The sequence below is a fragment of the Columba livia genome, chromosome 3, assembly GCF_036013475.1.
Source record: "Columba livia isolate bColLiv1 breed racing homer chromosome 3, bColLiv1.pat.W.v2, whole genome shotgun sequence".
NCBI classification, from domain to species: domain Eukaryota; kingdom Metazoa; phylum Chordata; class Aves; order Columbiformes; family Columbidae; genus Columba; species Columba livia.
The window spans coordinates 30,333,854-30,358,497 of record NC_088604.1 but is presented as its reverse complement, the minus strand read 5'-3'; the positions used below and the strand labels follow the sequence as shown (position 1 = coordinate 30,358,497).

General features: G+C 40.0%; 1 protein-coding gene across 9 annotated transcripts in view; it reads right to left on the bottom strand.

Moving 5' to 3' along the window:
- Positions 1 to 14,702, bottom strand: part of ADGRB3 (adhesion G protein-coupled receptor B3) — a 443,632-nt gene extending 428,930 nt beyond the window's left edge. Inside the window, exons 1-3 of one of the 9 annotated variants that reach the window (XM_065056215.1) lie at positions 13,844 to 14,674; positions 13,592 to 13,679; positions 10,332 to 11,100 (exon numbers count right to left, since the gene is read on the bottom strand). In XM_065056215.1, coding sequence (XP_064912287.1) covers positions 10,332 to 11,085 — 754 coding nt within the window. In that variant the 5' untranslated portion in view covers positions 11,086 to 11,100; positions 13,592 to 13,679; positions 13,844 to 14,674. Of the gene's footprint in view, positions 1 to 10,331; positions 12,933 to 13,591; positions 13,680 to 13,843 lie in introns of all 9 variants that reach the window. The other 8 variants (XM_065056219.1, XM_065056223.1, XM_065056220.1 and 5 more) reach the window with 8 other exon arrangements.
- Between the last annotated feature and the right edge of the window lie 9,942 nt (positions 14,703 to 24,644).

Sequence of the window (24,644 nt, the reverse complement as noted above, 5' to 3'; positions counted from 1 at the left end):
GGTATTTACTGGCAAACCTGCTTTTAATTAAATCCCATTTACATGAATAATCCTGTTGATTCAATGAGATTAATTATGTATAAATGAACACAAAAGTGAGAATTTAGTCATGTCTGAAAAATACTTAGGTGCTACATTCTGGCACGCTTGGGTTCCCCTTGTCTTAGAAATTCTTTTATTATAAAGCTACTGTACGTGTTACGTTAGCAAACTAAAATCTATTTTTTGCAATACTTCAGATTTCACATGGACGTAAATCCATTATCCAAAACCTTAAAAGCATGGAATAGGAGATAAATGTAAGAGTCCTTCATTCCCTTCATATCTTTCATCTGCAAAACAGCCAATAAAATCACACTTTCACTTCAAGCACCAGAAAATATCTGAAGACAATATGGATTTGATCTTCATCAGAACTGTGGGGGAAAAAAAATCTTTCAGGTTTAGCAGTGATGGCATAATCTATATATTTTAAGTACCTGTATGATACTGATTACTGAGCAACCTATAAACTTTAATGCATTTGTCCTCATAATACCACCAGAAAGCAAGGCTGTAGTATTATGACAATGCTGCAGGGAAATGTGGTGATGCACAGAAGCCGTATTTACAAAAGAAATTAAATAAATGTGCATGCCTCACCATCACCTCCCTATTTGCCAGTGGGGTTGAATTCAAAAGGTGATCTTCAATCACAACTGCTTGACCAAGGTTTGCACAAACCACAGCCAGAGATGGCATCCTCCTTTTATTAGTATAATCTTCTGTGTATATATTGCCAACCTGGACCTCAATGCCCAGTAACCAACTGCAGCAGCTGGAGCAATCAGGACTCAGTGGCTCTGCTTCTCTGAAGGTTCTGTCTGATCAAGGAATAGAAATATTCTCTATTTTTCCCAAATTTGAAGCTTCCCTAATTTTTGTGAATAAATTAAAAATTCAGTGGGCTAAAGAGAATGGATATGTTATAACTGGAACATCCACTTACAAGAGAGAAAAATGTTGGTTCCAGGCCTTGTTCCAATTAAGTATACGATTCTACTAAGTATATGATTCTATGATTGTATTAGATTCTCCCCTGACAATAACTATCAAACTTTTTATCTGATCATAATTTTGTCAAGGGGTGAGACTTGTATCTACTGCATTTATGAACCCAAATAATAGCAGAATTAGCTGAAGCCCTAAGGCCCTATACATAACTCACACAACTTCATCAGGTGCTGGGATTGACTAATATCGCAGCCTTGGCACCCTCCTCCATTCCAAGGAGAGTGAACCTTCATGATATTCTCTGTATTGCTAGTGACTTCCTAGACATTTGGTGCAGACAGGACCAGCTGGACTAGGTTCTGTACTCACATTACACCTGCAGTGCTGAACATTTTTCCTCCTCTCCTTTGTCAGTATGAAGCCCATCTATCAACATTCAAAGCTACCAGTATGGAGCACCTGTATGTGTGCCAATCACTGCAGATACCAGCCAATGCCACAGAACAAACAAAACACTCCCAAGGATAAAAACATGACTTGTCATAGTTTGAGCTGAAGTACTCAGCTCTGCAGACAATTGAAATCTTCTGTGTATACAGTACAGAATGGACTGCAAATAATATATTCATAGGATAGAAAAGCAAACCCTGTGTAAGAAAAAGTGAACCATCTAGGATTCAAAGAAATATTCCACATGAAATCTTCAGACTTAAGATTTTCCAAAACCCTTCTGGGAAAAAGTGTTTTTGAATGAAACATGTACAATATTATTCCTCATAACCAATAAATAGCATGAATTCAATTGCCTAATTTTTTAGTCTGTCATTGAAGCCTTTTCTAGCTGCACTACAGGAATGAGCTCCAAGGGCTTCACAGACTCATCTCCGAGCACTCTGTGCACACTTTCACAGAAATCTGCACCACTCTTTAATGGTCTGTAGAAAACCCTGGATAAGCATGTATCCTGGACTCTATGTTGAAGGATCCACCAGTAATGCTATAACCAAACCTGGTATAGCAGCCTAGAAAGACAATATGATGTAACTTGCTGATAACAGATGCAAAAGAGCAGGCAAGGGTAACGTGCATTGACTACTTTTTCATAGACTTTTTTTTTTTTTCTGAACTAATCTAAACCTGGCTGAACCATCACCACTGTCCTCTCCAGCTCTTTCTTGTGCCACTTTTTGGTACTGATGGAGGCTTACCTGGACCATCACAGCACACTCACCCAACATCAAGATCACCCAGCTAAAAAAACCCAAGGTTAATAGTTTTCTGCTTAGCTGGTGTACTGACATAACTCAGCAAAGGGAAAAGAGTAAAGCCAGAGCCATCTCAGCAGCTGCAGGGCCTCAGATTCTCACAAGCAACTTGTAACAAATATACATCAGTTGATGACACCAGTTAACAAATTCTCATTTAACATAAGGTATTTCCAATGCAAGTTAGAAGTGGTGAGGTTGGAAGTCCTGTTAATCATTTTCCACAGCTAAGAGTCAGAGAATTGCTTTTTTGATCCTTCCTCTCCCATCACCCTTCAGAGAAGCTGTTCAATAGCACACAACTATCAGCTATGGTTGAAAGTTATAAATCATGCTATAAACAAACACTGCCTCTGCATGATGAGGAATGAGCTAGCAGTACATGAACAAGAGGAATCCAAGTCAGCTCCCAAAGTGTTTTACAACTCCTGAAGAAGAAAAGAGAGCAAATTAGTGAAAATTGGCCAAAAGGGGACAATACATGGTTCTCCTCATTGTCACTAATTTTCTATCAGGCTATGGAAGAATGGATGGTATGCAAAGTTTATATTTTTGTTGTGTTTTTGCCATTTTAAGGAGATGTAAGTAAAATTTGAACTGAATAACTGAAAACAACTTGCTTCCAAATTTCAGTTGCAGATTTTCAGCACCAAAGAAATACTAATTTCAGTGTGTCATATGCTTTGTTTCCCCTTCAGATAATGAAAAATAAAAACAAGAAGCTGAAGTAAAGCACATAAAGAGATAGGCTAACCAGCTAAAAGAGGAAGAAAAGCAGTAAGTGTTTACAAAATTGCTTTTTTTTAAGTGTATCTGCTTCAGTCTACCCAATGTCAAGGATGGTTTCGAAAGTAAAACTACAGAGAAAAAAAAGTTTAAGAAGTTTGAAAGAATAGAATTAATACAAATTATGAACTAATTTGCATTTGTTACAAGAAACACATGCTATAACTGTTTCACATCTCTTTTGTGGGCTCTAATCTAATCATCATTTAGACGAAATTATACTGATAGCATGGGGAATTTGCCTTGAGTAAGGACAACAATCTGGCTTTTGCAGAATAAAGTAACAACACTGGTCCCATACGGTTATTATGGATTGTTTTTATTAACTCTGATGGTGGGTAGTCCATCAGAAGGTGTCAGTAATTGGACAAAAACTGTATGTATAACTTCTCTAAAAGACTAACAAAACCAAAAATGACTTTCAAAAACCTGGATGTCTTCCTCTTGAGATTTAACTAGCATCAGAAAGGTCTCTAACTCTGAAATATTCATAAATCAGTGATGCATAATTTGTAAATTTGTACTTTTTATCATGTACAACTTTCTCTATTCTAAAGAGCATTTTATATTTCTTGTTAACAGTGAATGCAAATAATGCTCAATGGAATTCTGTAGTGACCTTTGTTTTATTACAATTACTGCATATTTATAAATGAACAGCTAAACTTCAATTTGAGAACTACAACAACTTTGAGTTGGAATCCTTTGATAAAACACAACTGAATAAACTTAATAAAATTAATTCCCTAAGAAGAGGAAAAGAAAAGTCTCCTCTGAAAATTCCTCTGTGTATACCAACAGACAAAGCAGATTCTTCCATGCTTTTGCAAATAGACAACTAAACAAAACAGCAATATGGAAAGATTTGAACAGAAGATGATAAAGTGCTTTAGAAAGAGCACAGGAGAACATATTAAATGCAACAGCTCATATAACTACTGCATTATATAAATGTATAAAATATAAATACATAGGCATAAAACACTGCATAAGAAATGCAGTACCTGCATTATGTCATAATATAACTTCATGTAATATCACTGAAATCTTATAACTGAAATCTCACTATGTAAACAGAAACACTATTAACTTGCATTAATGGCTGTTCCACACGTGAACACTTCCATATCTGTCAAAAGCATAAGCAAATCAGAGGACAAGGTCTAAAATGTAGCAAGCATATTGTACTCTGCCCACCCAGACAAAGTGTGATAGAAGTATTTGAAATCACGAGGCACAGCTTACTGGTATGAGAAAGGCAAACACAGAGTGTGTGGCTGGTCTGAAATATTTGATGGTCCAGGACTCAATACTACTGAGCACTTGTTCACTAGAGCCAGCAGCAAGAAAGTCAGAATTCTGTTCCTAATTTGGGTATTCTTTGACTTCACTCTGAACACTTAATTTCTTTATATACCTTTCCCATTCTGGGTCATTGGTTCCTATTTATGTTCTGTGCTCTTTACAGTGAGGGTCTCTAGGAGCATTTGTCCCCAGCTGAGAGCAAGTCTCCACATTGTCTGATGTACAATAATGCATGTAAATGGAGGTGTAACTCAAGCAAAAATGGTTGTCTGGGGAACCAAAATACTGGTTTTGGTTATAACACAGCTTCCAACATACTATTTCATGAATGTTTTAAGCAAGCAATGAGCTCATGAAAAACTGGTAGTCAGATCCTACACGCTATATTTGTGATCTCGCTGAAGGCAGGGCACTCTTCACTACAGTAGGTTGACCTTTTCCACAAGATAAGTAATACACAATTTTGTTAGTATAAGAAGTGCTGAACAAAATACTGATAGAATCCTTGATACCAAAGAAATAAACGATTAGACATGTATATGTGAAAACAAGTATATTTACTAATAAAGCATTTAAATAACTGGAAGCAAAGCCATTTATATAGGCTTTTCCTACCATAAAGGAAATTGTCTCTACATTTTCCTTTCTTGAAAGTATCAGAAAATTCACTTATGGATTGACCCAAATCTCAGCAAATTCAATACACGTATGTGAGGTGCTGATTGCTCTTGCACACAAACTTCTAAACTTTACATCAAAAGAAGAAGTTTCATAGTTTACTGAAGTAAATCAGATGGAAATGATCAATACAGCACAAACTGAAGTGCAATCATTAGTGATAATAGCATATAATCCTTGAAAACAAAGACAGGGTTTATTGATTAAAAGATATTTTGATCATTAATGCTTTTTGTACAGTGCAATGCTTCAAAAAAAATCTGAAATCAAACTTGCATGGCTCTGATAATGCATCCCATTATGAGTGGTCCACAGTTACCCAAATATGTACTAAGAATATAGATGTTTAGGGTAATTGTTTTCTTTTAGCAAAATAAGTCAAAAACGGCATTATAGGAAGTGCACTGGAATCCATAGGAGATTTTGAAACATTTCCTTCAATTTGGATCCAGATCCATACAGAAGAAACACAATGTCTCTAGCTTATTTTATGAAGGTTTCCATGATGATTTTGGCCATGAACATTTTAGGAGGAACAATATTAATGCCAAAAAAAAAAAAAAAAAAATTCTTCACATTCTAGATTTTCACTGAGATCAAACTGCTCACAAAATTGTGATAACAAACTGCTCATAACCACATTATTTGAGTATGTCAGTTTTAAGTTTTTAAACAATATTTTATAAGTCATCATCAAAAAACTTTTCATGCAAAATTAGAAAGCCTGTTCCTTGTTACTGCTCATCTTCCTTTCTCCCCTTGAACTCATGGATAAAAGAACCACTGCAAGCAGCAAGTTATAAAAAATATTAAGAATATTCCAAGTCTGTTATTGTAGTCATTCAATAATCTGGACAACAGATTCCTTTTGGAATGTTTTTGAATTTTGAAATGTTGCTTTAGTCTCAAAGAGTTGTTGCTCACTAAATATCCCTATAGAAATATAAGGTTGTTAGACTCCATTTCATAATTTTTGATCTTCCTGGGCAGATCCTGCACTGATTCAAGTTTAAATCCTCTGATGGAGCCATGCTATGACATGCTATTACTGCCTATGACTTTCTGACTAGGCATATCCAGACTACTCAGCCAGATAGTCACCTCTGAGTATGTGATGAATATTATAAACTAATCTTAAATGTGTACAACAGGACTTGAGCATTGATGGAACAACATATCAATAGATGCATATGTGCCACGAAAGCTTTACAAAACTATCTGCATTATTCAACCATGTGTCATAAACTATTATTTTAAAGAGACATCTTATAGTAAATCCCTTGTTAAGATATTCCTGTTGGTTTCAGACTTGAAATCATAAAAAAAAAAAAAAAAACAGTTTCTGAATATTGAGATGCTGGTGCTCAGCTGTTAGAATTTTGACAAAGTAGACCAATGCTATGTTTCTAGCATATTAAAAAATTCCTAATAAAATTATTTTATGCTATCTGAACAAGATATACAAGATGAAGCCTGAAACTCCAAATACCAAGATATAATTAACGTAAATATCCCTTCCCTTCTTCTCTTCTGTTGGATAAAAGTAAGAGGATGAAATAATTACTTTCATTGTTTTATGAATGCCCTCGTCAGATACGTCAGTAAATCACAGGAGAAAATTCTCTCTTCGTTTCTGTCTAAGTAACTATTATAAAAACCCATAACAATATTATGGCTTTGTGATGATCACAATAAGAACAGACATTTTTGCATTCTTTTTGCTGTAATTCATAAAATTGAATGGATTGACTACATGCAAAAGCTTTACAGGCCCACTAAAGTTGGAACTGAGCCCTGTCTTATTGACAGAAGCTTCATGAGATAGTTCAGTCACAGCCCTGAGGATCAAGAGGACAAATTCCCCTGACTCCTTAAATTCAGGCCCCTGCCAGTGTGTTCATTCAGATCTCTTTGCTAGTGCTTTGATCCAGGCTAAGCACCTCAAATATAAGGCTATGGAAAAGGATCAAGATTCAATGAAACTGAGTCTTAGTGAAAAAGTGGTGATTTTCAATATTGCTTTAATGAGCAACACCAAAGATGATATGCCTAGAAAAGAAATACTGATTAAACTACATATTTCAAAACCATTTTATTAAAAAAATAATAGTTACAGCTTCCTTTTTTGACCTAGTTCATTTTATTGTTCAACTCTCTTCAGCACTTCTAGAAACACAATCATCCATTGTATACTTGTCACATCTTTTGTAAAAGGCAACACTTCTTTAAAAAGGAAAAATACTGAATTTCATCCATTTTCCCAGGCCATTTATCATATTCAAAATTGTAAAAATCTTCAGAGGTTAAAAAAAAGAAACAGTAGGCTTTTATCTAAATACTCTCTATTTACATTATGAATCTAAAATGTGACTGGAAACAGTTTCTGGAAAAGATTTTGTACTTCATAGAGTCAAGCTTGATGAAAGCAAATCTGAAGAACGGGAGGGTATGCATAATCATGTAAAAAGCTGTCATGTCTTTGCAATTCCTTTCCGAAAGTCATTGCTAGGCAGTACCAAACCCCAAAGTAATACAGAAATTCATGAAACAAATCCTACCAAGTCCAGAGCACTCTCACAGTGATAGACAACTGCCATTCTCCTTAAAACTCAACTTACACCAATAAAACTGTACTTTCAGTTGCCACTACAAACTCTAACAGCAAGAAACTATACTCTTAGTTATTGGTCAATCTTATTTTTGCTGCCTGTGCTGATCTAACTTGAACCAGATTGCCTGTGAAAACTAAATTTGCATTTCTTGCTTAAATGTTTGCTGACACAAGAGATGAATTGCATTGTGTTTGTGGCAGGAATATTCTACATTCTGATCCCTCAGTAAAGCCTCCAACTGAGCCACAAACCAGCTTTATACAGAAAATAGACTCAATACACCTCTCTCAGATTTTTAGCCTTCTGAATAAAAGAGAAAAAATCCTTTAAACAGTGAGTAGAATAAAAAGAGCATACTACTGAGAAGTACCGTGAGGCTTCATTTGCTAACTGATCATAACTTTCAGCAGCAGTCTGATGAACAATTTCCAATTGCAATAAAGTAACTAAAACACTGAAATGATTGTATTATGGTTAAAATTGTCAGTGACACCAAAGAAACCCCAAAACCCCTAAGTGCAGTGAAAAACAAGTGAAGGAAACCATGGACCTACCAAAAAAAAAAAAAAAAAAGCCACCCCCTCTAACAATGCTGTTTATCAACCTAATATCCAGGAACACAAGTAGGGGCAAGAATTAAAATATGTCTGAAATTGGAAGCAAAATATGATGGAAACGTGTTTCAAAACGTAAGGAAAAAAAAGTGCTTGCCCTAATTCCTCCATTCTTTCCACTAACCATATTTCATAAATAGGTGCTTTAACTGGGAGACACACTTTCCCTTAGAATTCAGCGGTACGAAGGGCCCCCGGCGGCCTGTGCGTCGCCTGTGCTGGCACTCCTCACCCCAGCATCGAGGTGGTAGCTCACGATGGGAATCAGGGCGCTGGACGCGGGGGGGAACGCGCCTTTCTCCCGCCATGGGAGTGACCCCGCAGTGCGGGGGCCGCGGGGACAAGCGCCGCCCGCCCTCTCCGCTGGGCCACTAACGCGGGGCAGCCGCTACACCACGGCTGCATCCCCTACGCGCCCCTGGGTCTGCGCACTTTAGGTTTTCTGAGGCGTTCCGTGACACACACGATGAAGGGGGTGCCAGCAGTGCGTCCCACTTAACTTCGACAGCACGCTTATGCGCGGTGTGAGCCCCTACGCACCCGCGCAGCGCCCGGGACGCCCGCTCGGTTCTGCCCGCTGCACCCCAGGCTCCGCGACCGGCGCTGCCTCCGTTTCCCAGGGCACTAAGTAGGTCTAAATGATGTCAAACACCATCCCTGCCGCTGCACAGGTTTCTCTGGGAGTTTTTTAGACAGGACGAGCTTCCCCATCATTTAAGATCATTCTGTTTCCCGGGCTCTGAGCTGTTGGGTGCTGGGAGAGGCGCTGACCTGCAGGACACCCAAAGTGTCCCTCATCCCTCCCCTCCCCCACAGTCCTGCCTGTGGCTGCTGGCACCGCGTCAGCTGGAGCAAGTTCAGCTTTTCTTCTCCCACAGCACTGGGGCTTGGCTGCCCTTAAAGAAAATCCTTTCCTAACAACGTGTCAATGTTACATTCCTCCACAAAGCAACTTCTATTAGGGGGGCTGGGAGCTTGGCGCTGCCTCACCACAGACTGGGAGCTTTGTGGCTATGCAGAAAACAAGGAGAGAAGGAACATTTCCTGCATTAAAATGCAATAACCCTGGGCTTGATGATTTATCCCTTGCCGCAGGGGCACATCCCCCCCTTCCCTCGTTCCTGCATGGCTGCTCTGAAGGACCTCATCACCCAGAGACTGCAGCCAGAGCCCCCATCTATGTTCAGCCTACGCTTTCTCTGTCACTCACCCCTCCAACGTGCACCCCCAACCTCCTCAGAATTTCAGGAGGTAAAAACAGGAGGCATGAACCAGAGAGGCTAGGGAAATGCTGCCACTCTAACTGCTGGACCCCTGGCTTCCCACCCTTTCACAAGTCCCCTTTGCCAGCAGGGACACAAAGCAGCTGTTGGGGCTATTACATCAACCTCCTCTCCTGACTAACATTGCTAGGAGATTCAGAACCTTCGTCTCCTGGAGCTAAGGCTGTCTGGAGAAGAGAAGCAGCAGCAGTTCACACACAGCCCCTTCGTGGAGCTCCAGGCAGGTCAAAACAGCATGTCCTGACTCTGCACAGTGCCTTGCATCTTTAGGCATCACACAGAGAGGGTTCACCCCGGAGAACTGCATTGGCTTTTGGTTTGTTTTAAGGTTGCAGAGGTCTGGCCCAGCTGTGGGACCAGGCATCCTGACCATGGTAAATCTGGTCTTTTAGTCAGCTTACCCGCATGCCTTTGGAAACATTTTCCTTGCAAAGTCAAGGGGGGCAAGATTTTGTAGTCAGGTGGTTGCAGTAAAGAGGTGTTGAGGGGGAGATGGCTTCCTGGCTCGCCACCTGTGGGCATTACTGTAAGTGGGGGCTGAAAACAGATGGATTCTACTTATGGGGAGTTTCAACAGTGCTCAGCAGAACTATATGCTGGAGGTTAAGCCAGTTTAGAAATTAAAACGCAGCCTTCCTTGCCCTGAAGGAGTGTGCATCTTGCCCAGCCCTTTTGCCTTGTCTAGAGGCAAGCTGTAGTGGAAAGCAAGTCAAATGAATCTGAGTATCAAGGAGCACCAGCAGCAGGACCTACATACTGGTGTGGGATTCAGCTCCCTCTCCAAGAAGCACCTACCTTCTTTCGGTGGCCGTTTAGCTTCTCTGCTGAGGTTGCAGACCTGGGTGGTTTGCAGCTCCTGGGTCAGGCAGCCCTCCGTCTGCTCGTTGAGGGGCAGCACCACATTATTGAGCAACACCAGGGACTGGTCGTCTATTCCCCATTCTCCCAAATGCTGAGGACAGGTGCATTTTGTATACATGATCCCACAGGACTCGGTTCTCCCGTTCTCAGATTTCAAGCAGCTCTCCAACCAAGTGCATAACACATGGCACCCAAACTGGCTTGGGCTCACCTTGTTCAACACCAAAAACTCAAAGAAGGATTTTTGGTCTTCTTCTTTTTTGTGTAATCCTGGTAAATCGATAGGATAGACGCGGCGTATCTGAATAAAATTCTTATCATACTGCAGAAATACAAAAGCATTCTTGGAATCGCAGAGCTGCATTATAGAATGGTTATTTTTTAAAAGATCCTTTATTTTTTCATGGGAAAAATGATCAAACTGATAAGCCAAAAGGGAAAAGTTGGAGCAGCTGAAGTCCTTTTTGGAAAATTTCAGGTAAATACTATATTTGGTCGGATCTGGATTTTCCAGCGTCCAAGTGCAGTTTGTGAAGTTTTTAGGAAACATTTCACTTACAGAATATGATCCATAAATGACCCCCTTCACCAGCGTGGAACACCAGAAGTCTTGGGCAGCATTAAATCCAAACATAACCAGTAGATAGGTGGAAAATATATAAATCAGCAAATTACGAACAGCCTTCATCCTATGTCATTTGGCCTGCAGGAGATGAAATGAAATAAAAATGCAAGTAGAATTCTTCACGCATTGAAAACCAAACTCCTTCCAATATTCGAGCCAGCTGTTTTCAAGCTTGCAGTTAGAGCCCCTTTCAGAAAGAAGGGCAGGTAATTTTTATTTTATAACGCAAGGGACGGGTTTGCTGCTGTGTGCACAGCGCCATCACGTGGCCTTGGCAACAGCCAAGTCTCCTACAGTCAAATTAAAAACCAACATCTATTAGATTATTAATAGGAATGTCCTCTCCTGTCTAAGATGTAGTCATCATGGCGTGGACTAGAACTGCTCAGCTTAGGTAAAAACCTAGACACCTTACCCGGCAGACCAGGAAAAGGACAATTCATTTATTAATTTATTTTAAAAGTGAATAAGTAGTCTGCTATAGTCATATATGTGCATATACAATATGCACATGCAGAATTTCTCTAGATTAGGACAAGAAAGCCAGTAGCATCTGTTGTTACATATTATTTTTCTATTAAGTCTGAGAAGTAACTGTGAAGAATTACAGCCATAATTTAAAAATGCACAAATTATAATTTGTTACAGATGGAACATTATCTCCCATATGCCTACATGCTTTCCCCCTGGCCACCTGGTATACAGAGGTCTCTATAGAAAGAAAGCCCAGGCAGGAAATACTGAGATTAATGTATTAATAAAATTTCGAGACTGTTGCAGAAAGAAACAAAGACAGATGAAACTAGTTCTGGTCTGGACTAGTCCTGGACTACCAATAAATGCCAGCTTTTTAAGATAATAATTTCAATCTGCTACAGCCTCTCAGGAAATATAAAATGGATCACTGTTTTAGCATCTACAACCAGTATCTCTATATAGCTGCCAGTGCTACAGCAGTATCTCTCCATCTATTGGGCTGCACTTGCCCTCTTATTACAAATATCTTGTATAGTCTGGTTAGCTGTGTTTTGCAGATGTGCGCTTGAATGATGAAGGACATATTACATTTTCTCTGCTAGTATCTCCAAATAAAGCTGTTTTACTGCACCTGTCAACCATTACAGTGTCCACATGGTCTGTTCTCTTAACAGTGGCCTAGGTTAATAAATCAAACCTTAGTTATATTTACCCTTGTAATGCTATCCAAAAAATTCAAATTGAACGTTTTCAGAATTAAGCTTTGAGACGTTGCTTATCTCTTAAAAAATAGTAGCTTTTCACTTTCTGCTGTCAAATGCAAGCAGACAGAAGTGATACCAAGCTAATTTCAAAACTCTCTAGATTGCAGTCTCTTCCACTGTTGTTCCGTAAGCTGAGACAGACATACACAGGCACTGAGTTTTGATGTGTGTCTTTGCCTAGCTTTTCATCTCCTCATCAAACAGCAAGGCATCTTCTATCTCCCATTGCGTAACACACAGCAAATCACCGGATTAAGCTCCCTTGAAGAGATTTTTCTGTCTCCTAGATTGTAATTCAAACTCTGAATCTTGAAATTGGCAAAGCATCACCAACTCTAACCCTCTTTATAGTGGAGGTTAAAAAAAAAAAAAAAAAAGGCAGAGCTGCTGCTGAGTCTATCCACACAGTCAGATTTTCTCATTTCTGAGCTTCCATCTCAATGAATAGCATGGTTCTCCTTCTCCAAATCGGGTCAGTACAGCATTTAAGGTTTTTTAAAAGTGCAACTTATCAGGAATTCTGGAAACAATTTCCCCTTTGCTGAAGCACTTTGCAGGCAATGCAGTTCTGCGCAGTGTTATTCAGGATGGTGTAGGTGTTGAAAGCCAATGTGGCAATAAGTGTCTAAATTAGGAATTTCACCCAGCAAAAGGGATTAATTTTATAATCTGAAAAGAAAAAAGGGGACTTATTTGCTTTTCTTCTTGAAAAGGAAAAAAGCCTCTGACTTTTCTCATCCTGTGTTATATTTGCATTAGAAAAATAAAGACGTCTGCAGTGCTAGGCTGTTTTCTGTGAAGAAATGTAATCAAACAGCCCTCATTTTAGTTGCGTGTTTGTTCACGCAAGGCTACTGAAACACAACATTGTCTTAATCTCTCTCCCTGTGTGCATTGCACGCACACACACACACACACACACACAAATTGAGTGTGCCAGCACCATTTCGTTTCATTTGCAGTATTGCTAAATACAAGAGTGAATCTGCTCACTGAAAGGATTAGTCACTCAAATTAAAAAGATCTTTCTTCTCCATGGAGGAGGGAGTTAAAGAACGGCCACAGAGGCTTAAGGCTGGCCATTTGGGAAGGGGGAGAACCCTCTTCTGCTGAAAAGCAAACGGGCGTTTAGTTTGGATATTCCCCAAACTGATTTTCTAGGTGACACTGTAGTTTAGCCGAACATAGACGGCGCCATCACTCCACTTATTTTCCCCCCCCAAAAGAAGACCCACTGACTTCTCTTATTTTAACTTCCTATTAACCTAACATTTCCCCCCGCCACCCCCCCCGCCCCCCCCCCCAATTACCCAGTCTCGTGCACAAACCTCAGGTTTTCTCGGTCTCGCTGGAAATTACTCTTCAGGAAAGCAGACCTGTCGCAAAACGGACTTCTCTAACTTTTAAACTGCAGAGCTGAAGTAAATGCGGAGATCATTTTGTATGTGCTGTCTCTCTCTGTATCCTTCAGCAACAGCCTGTCCCCCTCCTCCGCCGCCTCCTCCCCGGAATCCCGAGCTAAAAGCTCTCCAGTCGTAATCCCTCGAAATGGGAAATGGAAATGCCCCGGGTACCCTTACCTTCCACTCCGAAAGCTGTCAGGCTATTTCTCTAAACCACTAGCACCACAGGCACACGTCCCAACAACAGTGATGGAGAGATTCCCCTTCTGTCGGAAGCACCGTTTCCCATTTTCCCCGGCTCAGGTTCAAAACCAAGATTTAAAAAAGAAGCAGAAGATAAAAAACGCAGCGACAAAACCCCCTCAACGCCACGCACACACCCCACCGAGGAAAAAAAAGCAGCTTTGGCTCCGGATCCACCAAATCCAACCACACGAAGGGAAAGAAAAGAAAAAAAGAAAACCACCTCTAATCAGCGAGACTGCAGGGGAAAAAAATGGAAGTGGCTGAGCAAGCGAAGGGTTTTTTTGTTGGCTTTTTTTTTTTTACTTGAAACAAAGTCTCAGCACAGAAGCCCGATGAGCGGCGATGCCAGGCAGGCGGCGGTCTGAGAGGAGGACTAAGGCGCTAGTGCAGATTTGTTGGTGGGTTTTGTTGTTGTTGTTATTACTAATAGACTTATTCCTCTTTCCTCCCTCCTCCTCCCCCCTCAGGCACTAATGGCCGGACAGCGGCGGGGGGGTCCTTGGCTGCCGATGTCGGGGCGCGGTGTGAACGCCGGGCGCGCAGGGACTACGGAGGGTGCGAGAGCGCGTCTCTGCCGCTGCGTGTGTGCGCGCGCGTGTGCGCGCCTGTGTGCGCGAGCCAGCCAGCCAGCCTCCGTCGGTGTCGGTGTGCGAGTGCGCGTTTGTGCGCGCCCCCCCCTGCGGGCCCCTCGGTCGCCCGCTGGGCGCAGGGGCTCGCTGCGCGCCCCGCTTTCCCGGGGGCGGCGTGCGCGCCGCTGCGCCAGGCCCGCCGCGCGGCGGCTGTGCGCGCCCCTGCGCCCTGCTACGCGCGTGTGCGCGTGTGCGAGGCGCTCCTCCTGGCTCCGGCGGCAGGGCCCGCGTCACGGCTGCTCCGCACCGATCACGTCCCAGAAACGTTGTTTTCTGCGTCCGGGGGGTCGTTTCTGGCCTCGGTTCCTAGCGCTGGGGCCAGCTGCGCCCTGGCGTAAGAGAAACTCGCGGGCGGGAAGCGAGGGAAACTGGGTTGGCGGGGAGGGCGGGCGTGAAGCCCGCACTCGATCTCCTTCCTCTTGTTATTTCTTCTAAAGCATGACCCCCCCCGTCGCAGCCCGAAGAGCTGCCAGTTCGACACCGCGATGCAGATAAACTGATAGAGGGCTCCGAGGATAAAACCTTTCAAACTGCCGCCTGCCTTCGACTGGGAACAATAGCAATTTTCTCAGCGAGGCTGCAATTAACGCCGTATTTTGTTCCCAGCCAGAGATAAGGCTGTGCCCGGATCGCGGCTCCATGCATTCTCCCGGCTGCCGCCGTCCGGCCGCTCTGTACGGCAAGTGCCGCTGGGCTCACGCCGGGGAGGGATGAGGAGCCGGCAGGTGCGGTGGGGCTGCCCAGAGCCGGGTACCCGGCGTGGGAGACGCGCTGCCCCCGCGCGGGAGGCTCCCGCTGGCGGCTCTCGCCGCCTGGTTGAGAGCGGAGTTTGCCAGGCGACAGTGGCTGAAGTAGCCCCGTTAGCGGCGGGTGGGGCCCGACAGACGGGGGAGTTTCGCGGAAAGAGCCTTGCCACAAGGAAGGCAGACCACCCCTGGGGTGTTGTTATTTGTTGTTGTTTTGTTTGGTTTGGTTGGTTGGTTGTTTTCTTTCTGGTACAGCTAGATAGGATTGGATACTCATTTTCTCCCTCCCCTCCGGCTATCTCTCTCCTGCTCCCCAGGGCAGGTTAGCTTGTCCTCTGGCCTTTCCTGCTGGCGTGAGAGATGTGGGCACTCTACGCGACAGCAGATATCCGGCGTGAAAATTAGGAGATGACATTTTAATAAATACTGCTGTCAGTCACCAGCTCGCAGCCTGGCTGCTGTGCGCTCCCACCACTGCCATTCAGCAAGGAGAACAAAGCCTTGCCGAAGCTGTGTGGTCCGGCTCCTTGTTACAGCCCCCCTGCGCCTTCAAAGTTCACATGAAACATGACTGTGTGGTTTTGAACGTGCCCTCCCACCCACCCCGTTGAAATAAAAGTTTAAACTCCTGGACAACGTCCAAACCAATCAGTCCTTAAAGCAAACAGTTTTCTCCCCTACACCCCTGCCCTATCCCCTGCTAGGTGTGAATTCCAGTAATACAGAGCTTTTATGATTACAATTACACGCTGCACAAATTCTGATCAGAGGTATTACTGGTCACAAACCACTGCTGACCAAAGTAAATGAAAGCACAGTTATAGCTTTTTACTGCATTTTCCATAGGTACAAGCTGTAAACCACATCCCTGCTAGCTTTTACAAACATAAATACTTTATGTCCCTGTTGTCAAAATAAAACAATATCTACTCAAACCAAAGAAATGTGAGAGATGTGCATGATATACACCCAGCAAATACAATGCAATGAAAACTGAACTGTTACTGGCTTAGAGATAATAATATTCTCTCACATTTCAGTGACACTCCATATCATCACGTTGATCATCATGTTGCTTGAAATACTTCAAGGGAAGTGCGGTTCATTGACTGGTTGATATAAGCAGAACAAATCAAAGGTGTACATAAAATGCAGCATTTAAATATATATATATTTTTTTTTTCACCTCCTTTATATTAAATTAAGAACTTGAGGGTAAGTTACAGGAAAAAAAACATCCTGAATGAACTCTTGCCTGTTTCTTATGGCACTGACAAGTTGTAGCTCCTTTAATTGTGAGTGGAAATGAAAATTAATAAATACACAGTGCATGGAAAACCGTTGTGTTTAGCAATCTCCTAGGTATGCCAGCTCAGTGACTAACTTCCACTTTTCAGTTTTGCGAAGACATGGCAGTGCTGGAGGGGAATCTAGCAGGGAAGACTACTTGGCCTCTTGTCTACAAACTGAAGGACAAGATGGAAGTTGTGCAAGTCATATGTAGGTTAACTCTGGGAGCTCAGAACAGAGGGATGGGATGGCAGCACAGAGAACTCAGCAGGTTTCTTCTCAAGATTTGTTGCATTTGAAATATGTAAGTTTTAATTACTGGAACTAACTCTAAAATAAGCTGTACCATTTGTAAACACACAAGTATCCATGGCCCACTTGTAGGTGCCTTTCTACTCCAACTGAGGGCAATTTCAGAAATAATGTGTTTACTAGGTGTCATGCAGCTGCATTTGAGATAACAAAAAACTGGAATTTTGATACTCTAGAACTGAGAGTCAGGATATGTTTAAGTCTACAAAATATAAATACGTAGAAATGTAACAATATATTTGTTTAAGTTGGGAATGCAGACTGTTTGAAATGGTACTATTTTGTATGTACATTTAGTGCTGAGCTACAGGTATTAATAAAATCCAACACTGTTTCATGGGAAGGCTGTTAGAACTGCATGGCACATGTGGTGCCATCTGTACTACAAAGAAAGTATCAAGGCACTGAAAGAAGTGTTATATCACTCAGTAGTAGTGTGGTAGGGCTAGGCACAACATAATGAATGCTAAATTTATAGTGCTGCTTTCTAGAGTCAATGTGATTGTTTCAGCAAGGTTGGGCTTGATCCAAACTAGGAAAGAGGGAGGAGAGTAATATTTTTAAGTAATTCCTGTATTAGTGAGAAAAATGAGGCTTACTCAATTTAATATCTGAATGGAATAAATTAAAGGATTTGTTTAGTTACTTTTTTTTTTTTTTTCATTCTAATCTACAGTAGCACTTTGAGATCTTTGGTATCTTGGTCACAGCAGCTAGATAATTTCAGTCAAGTTTTAGCAAACACAGCACAAAATTTAACACAATTGTAATTGGAATTATAATTCACTGGCATTTTTGATGCAGATTTTGAAAGGGAGTACACAGTTTAAATCAAGTGGTTTTGGAGAATGGAGTGTTCTCTCGCTCAATCACCTGTCACCCATAGCGGGTAGGGGGACTCTTTTCAAGTCAAGGTCACTGTTGCAGCCTGCAGTGTCACTCCTTTGAGCGAATAAAAGACAGTCTGTCTCCAATACTGAAGGCACATTTTTTTTAAAAAAAAGGCTTTTTAAAAAATACTTTCATACTGAATTCTTAATTTTTTATTATTATCATCAATGTTAACTGACTATAGACGCTTATATATGTCACATTATTACGCACAATAATGGAAAGTGTGGTTATAGAGTCAGCTTACAGGTCAGCTACAGGTACGAGTCAAGTGGTATTTTAATGAGCCTCTTAGCTTATGTAGATATGGCACTGGTCTATTCCCCACATCCAACTTTACTCAAACATACAAGGCCCTTTCAAATCCCCTTTGGCAAGCACAGACATTGTGTGTAGTCTGCATCACGGATTCTGCTGCATAACACCGAATTTCTACAATAACAGTGTTTCCTTGTTATAAGTCTGGGAAAATTTTAAAACCAAAGCTGGTGTGGCCATCTCAAGAGAAATGTTAATTTAGTCTGAAGTAAAGAGATAATATAGAAGATGCTGAGCATATTACAGCTATTGTAAAATTAAATAAATACCTAAATATGAAAAGAAGAAAAATGTTTTTTTGCTCTAACAGGTTGAGAGTGAGTGTAAATTGGAAATAATTTTATAGACTTGTATACATATTCTGGTCTGCTGTGTTATAAACCATTAAGAAATGTTGCATTTCTCTAATGAGTTCAGATTTTAAGTGTATTTCATCAGTATTAATTTTCTCTCTGTTATCAAGAGGAAATATGAATTTAATAAATAATAGGCTGTATTCTACCTTCTCATTTTTAAATATGTCTTGAAAGATTATATAATTATACCTGAATTTTATTAGAGAAGAGATTTGTATTTTCATAAATAATTAATAATGCAAGACCAGTAGATGGTGCTCAGGAATATATAGCATAATTGAAGGGTAGGGGTGATTAAAAAGTTCTATTTTAAAATTTAAAAATTTCAGCAAAAGTATAGGTTTCCTTTTGAGAAGTTGATTTTTCATCAGAAAACAATGCCTCCTTCCAAATTTCAAGCAAACCTTAGGTTGGTTGACAATTTTCAAGTTGGTAATGTCAGCGATTTTCTTGCTTGTTTTCAGTCTTTGTGTGGCTGCTTTGTTGAAGGTTTTTACAAGAACTTTTGAATTCTGCTGTTGGCTTTAACAATTTTGATGCTGTTATTCAATCACAATTGTTGAGCTAGAAGCAGTGAAATTCATGCAATAGGTGACACTAGGAGCATGGGCAGAAGGAATCTGAATTATATCTGAGGACTGTGCATTATCCTACCTCAGACAGTGGCCTTTGAACACTCCTGAAGAAGGTGCAGAAAACCCAGAATAGGAATATTTTTGACAATCTGGCTTCATAAAATCTCACCTAGTCTCCAGTACTTAGAGATCTGCTTCAGCCTCCAAATAAGTTTCAATTCCCCTGCAATACTGGTTTAGCTAGCTTAACTCCATATGTTCACGTTATCTGCATAAGCATCTAATTCTTTTCAGTCTTATATTTTTTATAGCTCAACTTTGTCAAATAATGAGTCCCACAGCATAAATGTATATACTGTGTGAAAACTGATGTGTATCACTTCTGTTAAATTTGCTGCCTTTTGATTTAATTATGTGTCATCATATTCTTGTATTGAGGCAGGGAGAAATGAGATTCTGCCTTACTCCTACCAATTAGGTCACATATTTTTAAAAAGCATCTTTTAAATTTCCTTTTTAAGATAATTCCAGTTACTCCAATCTGTTTCCACAAAATCATGCTTTTTAAGGAACTTCAATCATTCTTGTCGCTTTTCTCTTAAACACCCTCTAGTTTTCTGATATCTTTCTAAGATGTAGAAACTGGTGCTGCACACAGTAGTTCAGATGAGGCTGCAGCACTGATTTATATAACATTGTTTTTCTTTATAATCTCAGTCCTGTTCTTGATTAATTTTAATATTTTGCTTCTTCTGATAGCTGCCACAATGAACAGAGGTTTTCAGTGAGCTGTCTATGTCTCTTCTTTTTATCAGTCTCTTGTGAGAAACTTTGTCAAGGCCTTTAGGAAGTTTACATAAATGATGTCGGTTGGTTCTCCTTTGACCACTACAGTAGTTTACTGGTGTGTTGAAAACATTCTAATAGATGAGCAAGGCATCAACTTTATTCACACAGATATATCACCTCATGATCTTCTGAATGTTTTATTTTCTTATTTTTAATTTGCCAGGTACAGATGTAAGATTTATGAATCTTTGATTCCCTGAGCTATCCTAAAGCCCTTTTATAATATATGTGAAACATTTGCTGCTCTCAACCTTCCAGTACAGGAATTGTTTTTCAATTAGAGACTTCATAGTTCAACTACTTATTGTTCAGGATTTTCAGTCCTGGTGACTTCCTGCTTTTTAAATGATTGATTTGTTCCAGCATCTCTTCATCTGATAGTACCTCATTTTTATTACCCAAGAGTAGATATCTCCCTAACATCCTCTATTGTGAAGACTGATGCAAATAAATCTTGTCTTCCTAGCAACATCCCTCTTTTCCTTAATTGCTGTCTTTATTCTCTGAAGTTCCCAGAAGACACAGTGACTCTCATAAGCTTCTTGCTTTTGATATATTTGAGGGGTTTATTTTAATTTGTTTTTATATTTTTAACTCTTTGATTTTTAGCTGTTGCATTTGCTATCCATTTTTCCTTCTTACCTCTTTACTATTATAGCTTGCGATCATGTTCCTCGTTTCATGAAAGCTGCCTTTGCAGATTTTGACAATTCCCTGCTTAGCTCAAGTAGCGTGTCAAATCCTTTCATTTCACTTCACTGGTTTGCAACTTACCTTCCTTGTTTATCTCCTCCCCTCCTCCCTGTGTGCGTTTATAAATGGAAATATTCTTGATTTTGGGAGCAGTATGAATGCCATATCTAAGGACCCAACTGCCTTTGATTTTGATACTAGTGTTGTTTTGTTTGACTAACATGCATTTTATTGAATACCTCTGTCCAAAGGTTAGGGTCATGACATTTTTTGTGTATATTATCTAGATGCATTTAATCTCATTATCTTAGGATCACTTAACATTTTAGTTTGGATATTCTTAATTCTTGACTTCTTTATTGTGGTTGAAGTCTAAAGGTGTGTCTAAACTGTGCTTGAACATGGGTCTGCTGATTAGCAAGCTGAGCTGGTTGATTTAAGGCTATCTTACATCTTCCAAGGTGACAGTCATTTCTCAGAACAGTCTTCTCTCAATTATGTGCTGTTTCAAGAAGTAACTTCCTATTGTTCTGAGAAATTGCAACTTTAAGCTTTGCCATTTACAGATTTGATTTATTTCTAGTTGGGTTGTATAAGATCTATGATTATCATGTTTTGTTACATTTTCTTGATTTTTTCCTTTTCTACGCTACACTTTTAATATCCTACTTGTGACCTGCATTCCCTGGCGCATGCCTTCCTGTGCCCTGGGCTTCTGTTCTCAAGTACGGCCTTCTTCACTTAGAGAGTTTTCTCACACTGGAATTTATTAAATGTTTTATGTACAGTGAAAAATTCCTTGCAGGACTAGTTTATTCTGTTAGTCTGGGATAGTTTACAACAAAGCACTTTGTTTTTAAAATTTATTTATTAAGGTTTTTATCCAGTAATTTTCCTATGCTACCACACTTCCATTGTGGCAGTAACACAATACCTTCTTCTATTGGAAGGCCTTCTATTTCACTTATTTTGCTTTTAATTTGGAATTTCACATAAATATTTGTAATTCTTTATTTTGACCAGATGTCATTCTATGGCATCTTTCCTGAACTTATGCTTCTTCAGCTGCATTTTTCATGAATACTCAGAAGTATTTGTGTTACCAGTAATATTTGTTGATGACCTGGTGTTCTTTGGCTCTTGTTTCCTAAGTGATCAGGACATTTTTTCTAGTCTTTATGAAATCAATAATGTCAGTACTTTATATCTTGCATATATAATGGTTGTAGTTTGAAAACAAACTTGGCCCTAGTTCACAGTTTCACATACTCTGGTGGTGAGATTCTAACTAGTTGTACTGTTGTATGACTCTACAGCTAGGAAGAACTCACTGCATTCCCTATATGTGGGCTATAGCATAAGCTTTAACAAATTAATTGTAGAATATTTATGCAAAGATCAAAATAAAAACAAGGCCACTGTTTTCATGTTAATTATCTAAATGTACTGAAATCCTCTTTACACTGGGAGGAGGACAAATATTTTAAAAATGCCCTTTCATCTCTGATGTTATTAATCTACTCTAGAATATTGCCCAGTCATTAATCAAATTGAACTGTGATAAATAGAAAAAAAAAAACAAACCTGTGTTGTTTTGGCTCACTCTACTAAAAAGAAAGATATTCTGAGTTAATGCTGAATCCATCTTTAGTGCCCTTCATTTTGCTTATGTAACCTGGAGGAGAGTGGCTTTCTATACTTTGTGTGTTGTTGAGATCACTAATCACAGAGGGTAGTGTTAAAATATGGTGTCTTGTGTTGAGTTTTTCCTCACATTAGTGAAAATGAAGGACTAATAATCCTGTCTAGAGCTTAGCTTTCTGCTGTTAGGAAGCATTTATTGTTGAAAATGCATAAAATATGCTGTTTGTTCCCAAACAAGTTCAGCTGCAATCTCATGGTTTTGGTCAAGGTACCAGTTCGGAATCTTGTTTAAATAAGATCTTGGTGGAAGACTTGAGTTCAAACTCCTTTTTAAAGAGTTTGAAACATGCTGGTTTTCCTCCTCATAATTTATTAAGCCAGCAAAAAGGATAGCAGGGCTGACAAAGGTATGCTCGATTTTTGTTATTCTTCTTAGACCTCTTTCAGGGAGACTCAGTTCACAATGTCTGTTCAGCATGACATACAGAAAGAATTTTCTAAACAAGGACCAGAATCCAAGTGACTCTCTATTCTCTTATGTCTTTAATTCTAGTGAGTGGATGTACAAAGGTCATGGTGGAACCATTCCTGCTGTTACTGCCTTTGACAAAGTATAGCCTGCCCATTTCCTTAAAAGAAAGTTTCCATTATCCTGATTTGAGGAGAGGATTCTGAACTGTGTGTCCTGAGCATTAGGAAGTAGTAGTTGAAATGAATTTTTGGCAGGTTTCAGGCAAATCCTTTGTAGCAGTATCCCCAGTTATCTGGAGCTTTAGGTTGCCCTTTGCTAAGCATGCCAGCTTTCTGAAGCACATAACTCTCCCCAAGAACCTTACTGTAAGGAAAACCTTCATCCTAGTTCTGACTTCCAAATGCTGTGCTAAGGAATGGGAACTGAAGTCTCACCGCAGTCCTCCTCTGCATGTTTCTTTGATCCAAATGCATATATTTTAATAAAAAGAAATTAATATTCTGTGCATTTAAGGACAGTATTTTCTCAAATACTTTATATTTCCATGGAAAGTCCATTCAAGTATTAGCTGAGTTAGCCAGGAAACTTAAGCATGGGAGGAAAAAAGGGACAGGTTATGAGACGATGGCACTACAGACTCATGAGTGGCAAGGAAAGACTGGATAGTGATTGATTATTCACTGTCTTTTCTAGCAAAAGGAACAGCAGGCATCAAATGAAGCTGGAAGGAGTCATGCTCAAAACAGAAAAGGTGATTCTTTGCGCAGCAGGTAATTGACCTTTGAAACTCTTTGGCAAAAGATGTTGAAGATAATTAAAAATCTTCATAGGCTCAGGGGGAGATTGGACATGCATATGAAAGAGAAATCCAATGATGGTGATGGTGAGTGGGGGTGTCAGTAGGTGTGCAAAATTGTATCCACTTCAGGAATTTTCATGAGCTGAAAATAACTGGGGATTGGGAACCTATTAGAGGAGAATCTTGCCCTGTTCTTATGCCTCCTTCAGCATTTACTTGCAGTAACTTCTGAAGCAGAGTGTGGAGCTAGATAAACCTTTAGTTTGGTCTAGTATGCCCATTTTTATCTTCAGTCTTTTTGGATGTTTTAATACTGAAAAACTGAGGGGTTCATTTTCAAAGGCACATATGATGGAATCAGCTGGAATTTGGAGTCAAGCAGCAGACATCAATGTCCAGAATGTCAAGACATCAGTATTTTAGTTTGGTAACATTGACTGAGTGTCTATAATTGCCTAAAGTATTTGCACACATTAAAAAATTCAGAGGTATAATCAAGATTCAGATCAAGTTGTTACCCAGGAAGGACATTATCAAGGTCTTTTTTCTTTTTCTGAACTCCATTGTTTTTGTAACCAATGTGAACCCAACATATACTTAGTATTAGCTTCAGCTCCCCCTATGCTTTAAAAAAGGAGGGAGCTGCATAGTTTTGTAAAATTATCTGTTATCTAAAATTTGATTGAACATGGCAAGGGTTATCTTCAGCTAAATTAATGTTTTAAAATTGGGAATAAATGCATATAGGTCAGAATGACATGCTTTATGATTTTGGAAGAAGATACTTGGAAGAAGAAAAAAATGTACTGTTTTGACAAAATAACTTCCTTGTCTGCATGGTGGACACCCAGAGTAAATAGTTTCATTGGAGTGATTTGAGTTCGTTTATATGTCATGTACATTTTTGACATGTTATTATAAAAATTATATAAATATTTGAAGAAAAGAAAACATCACACACTAATAGCCAGAGGCATGAATGTCAAACGCTGCTTGCTGACACAGACAGAGCTTCTCAGATGACTGTCAGCAAGTGATTCATAGTCCACAGTTCTACAAGGAGGTGCTGTGAACCTCAACTACTTGGTGCAAACAGATGTGAATGTATCATTCAAAGTTTAAGAAATGCAGCTTTTTGGAGATGTTGAAATATGTTTC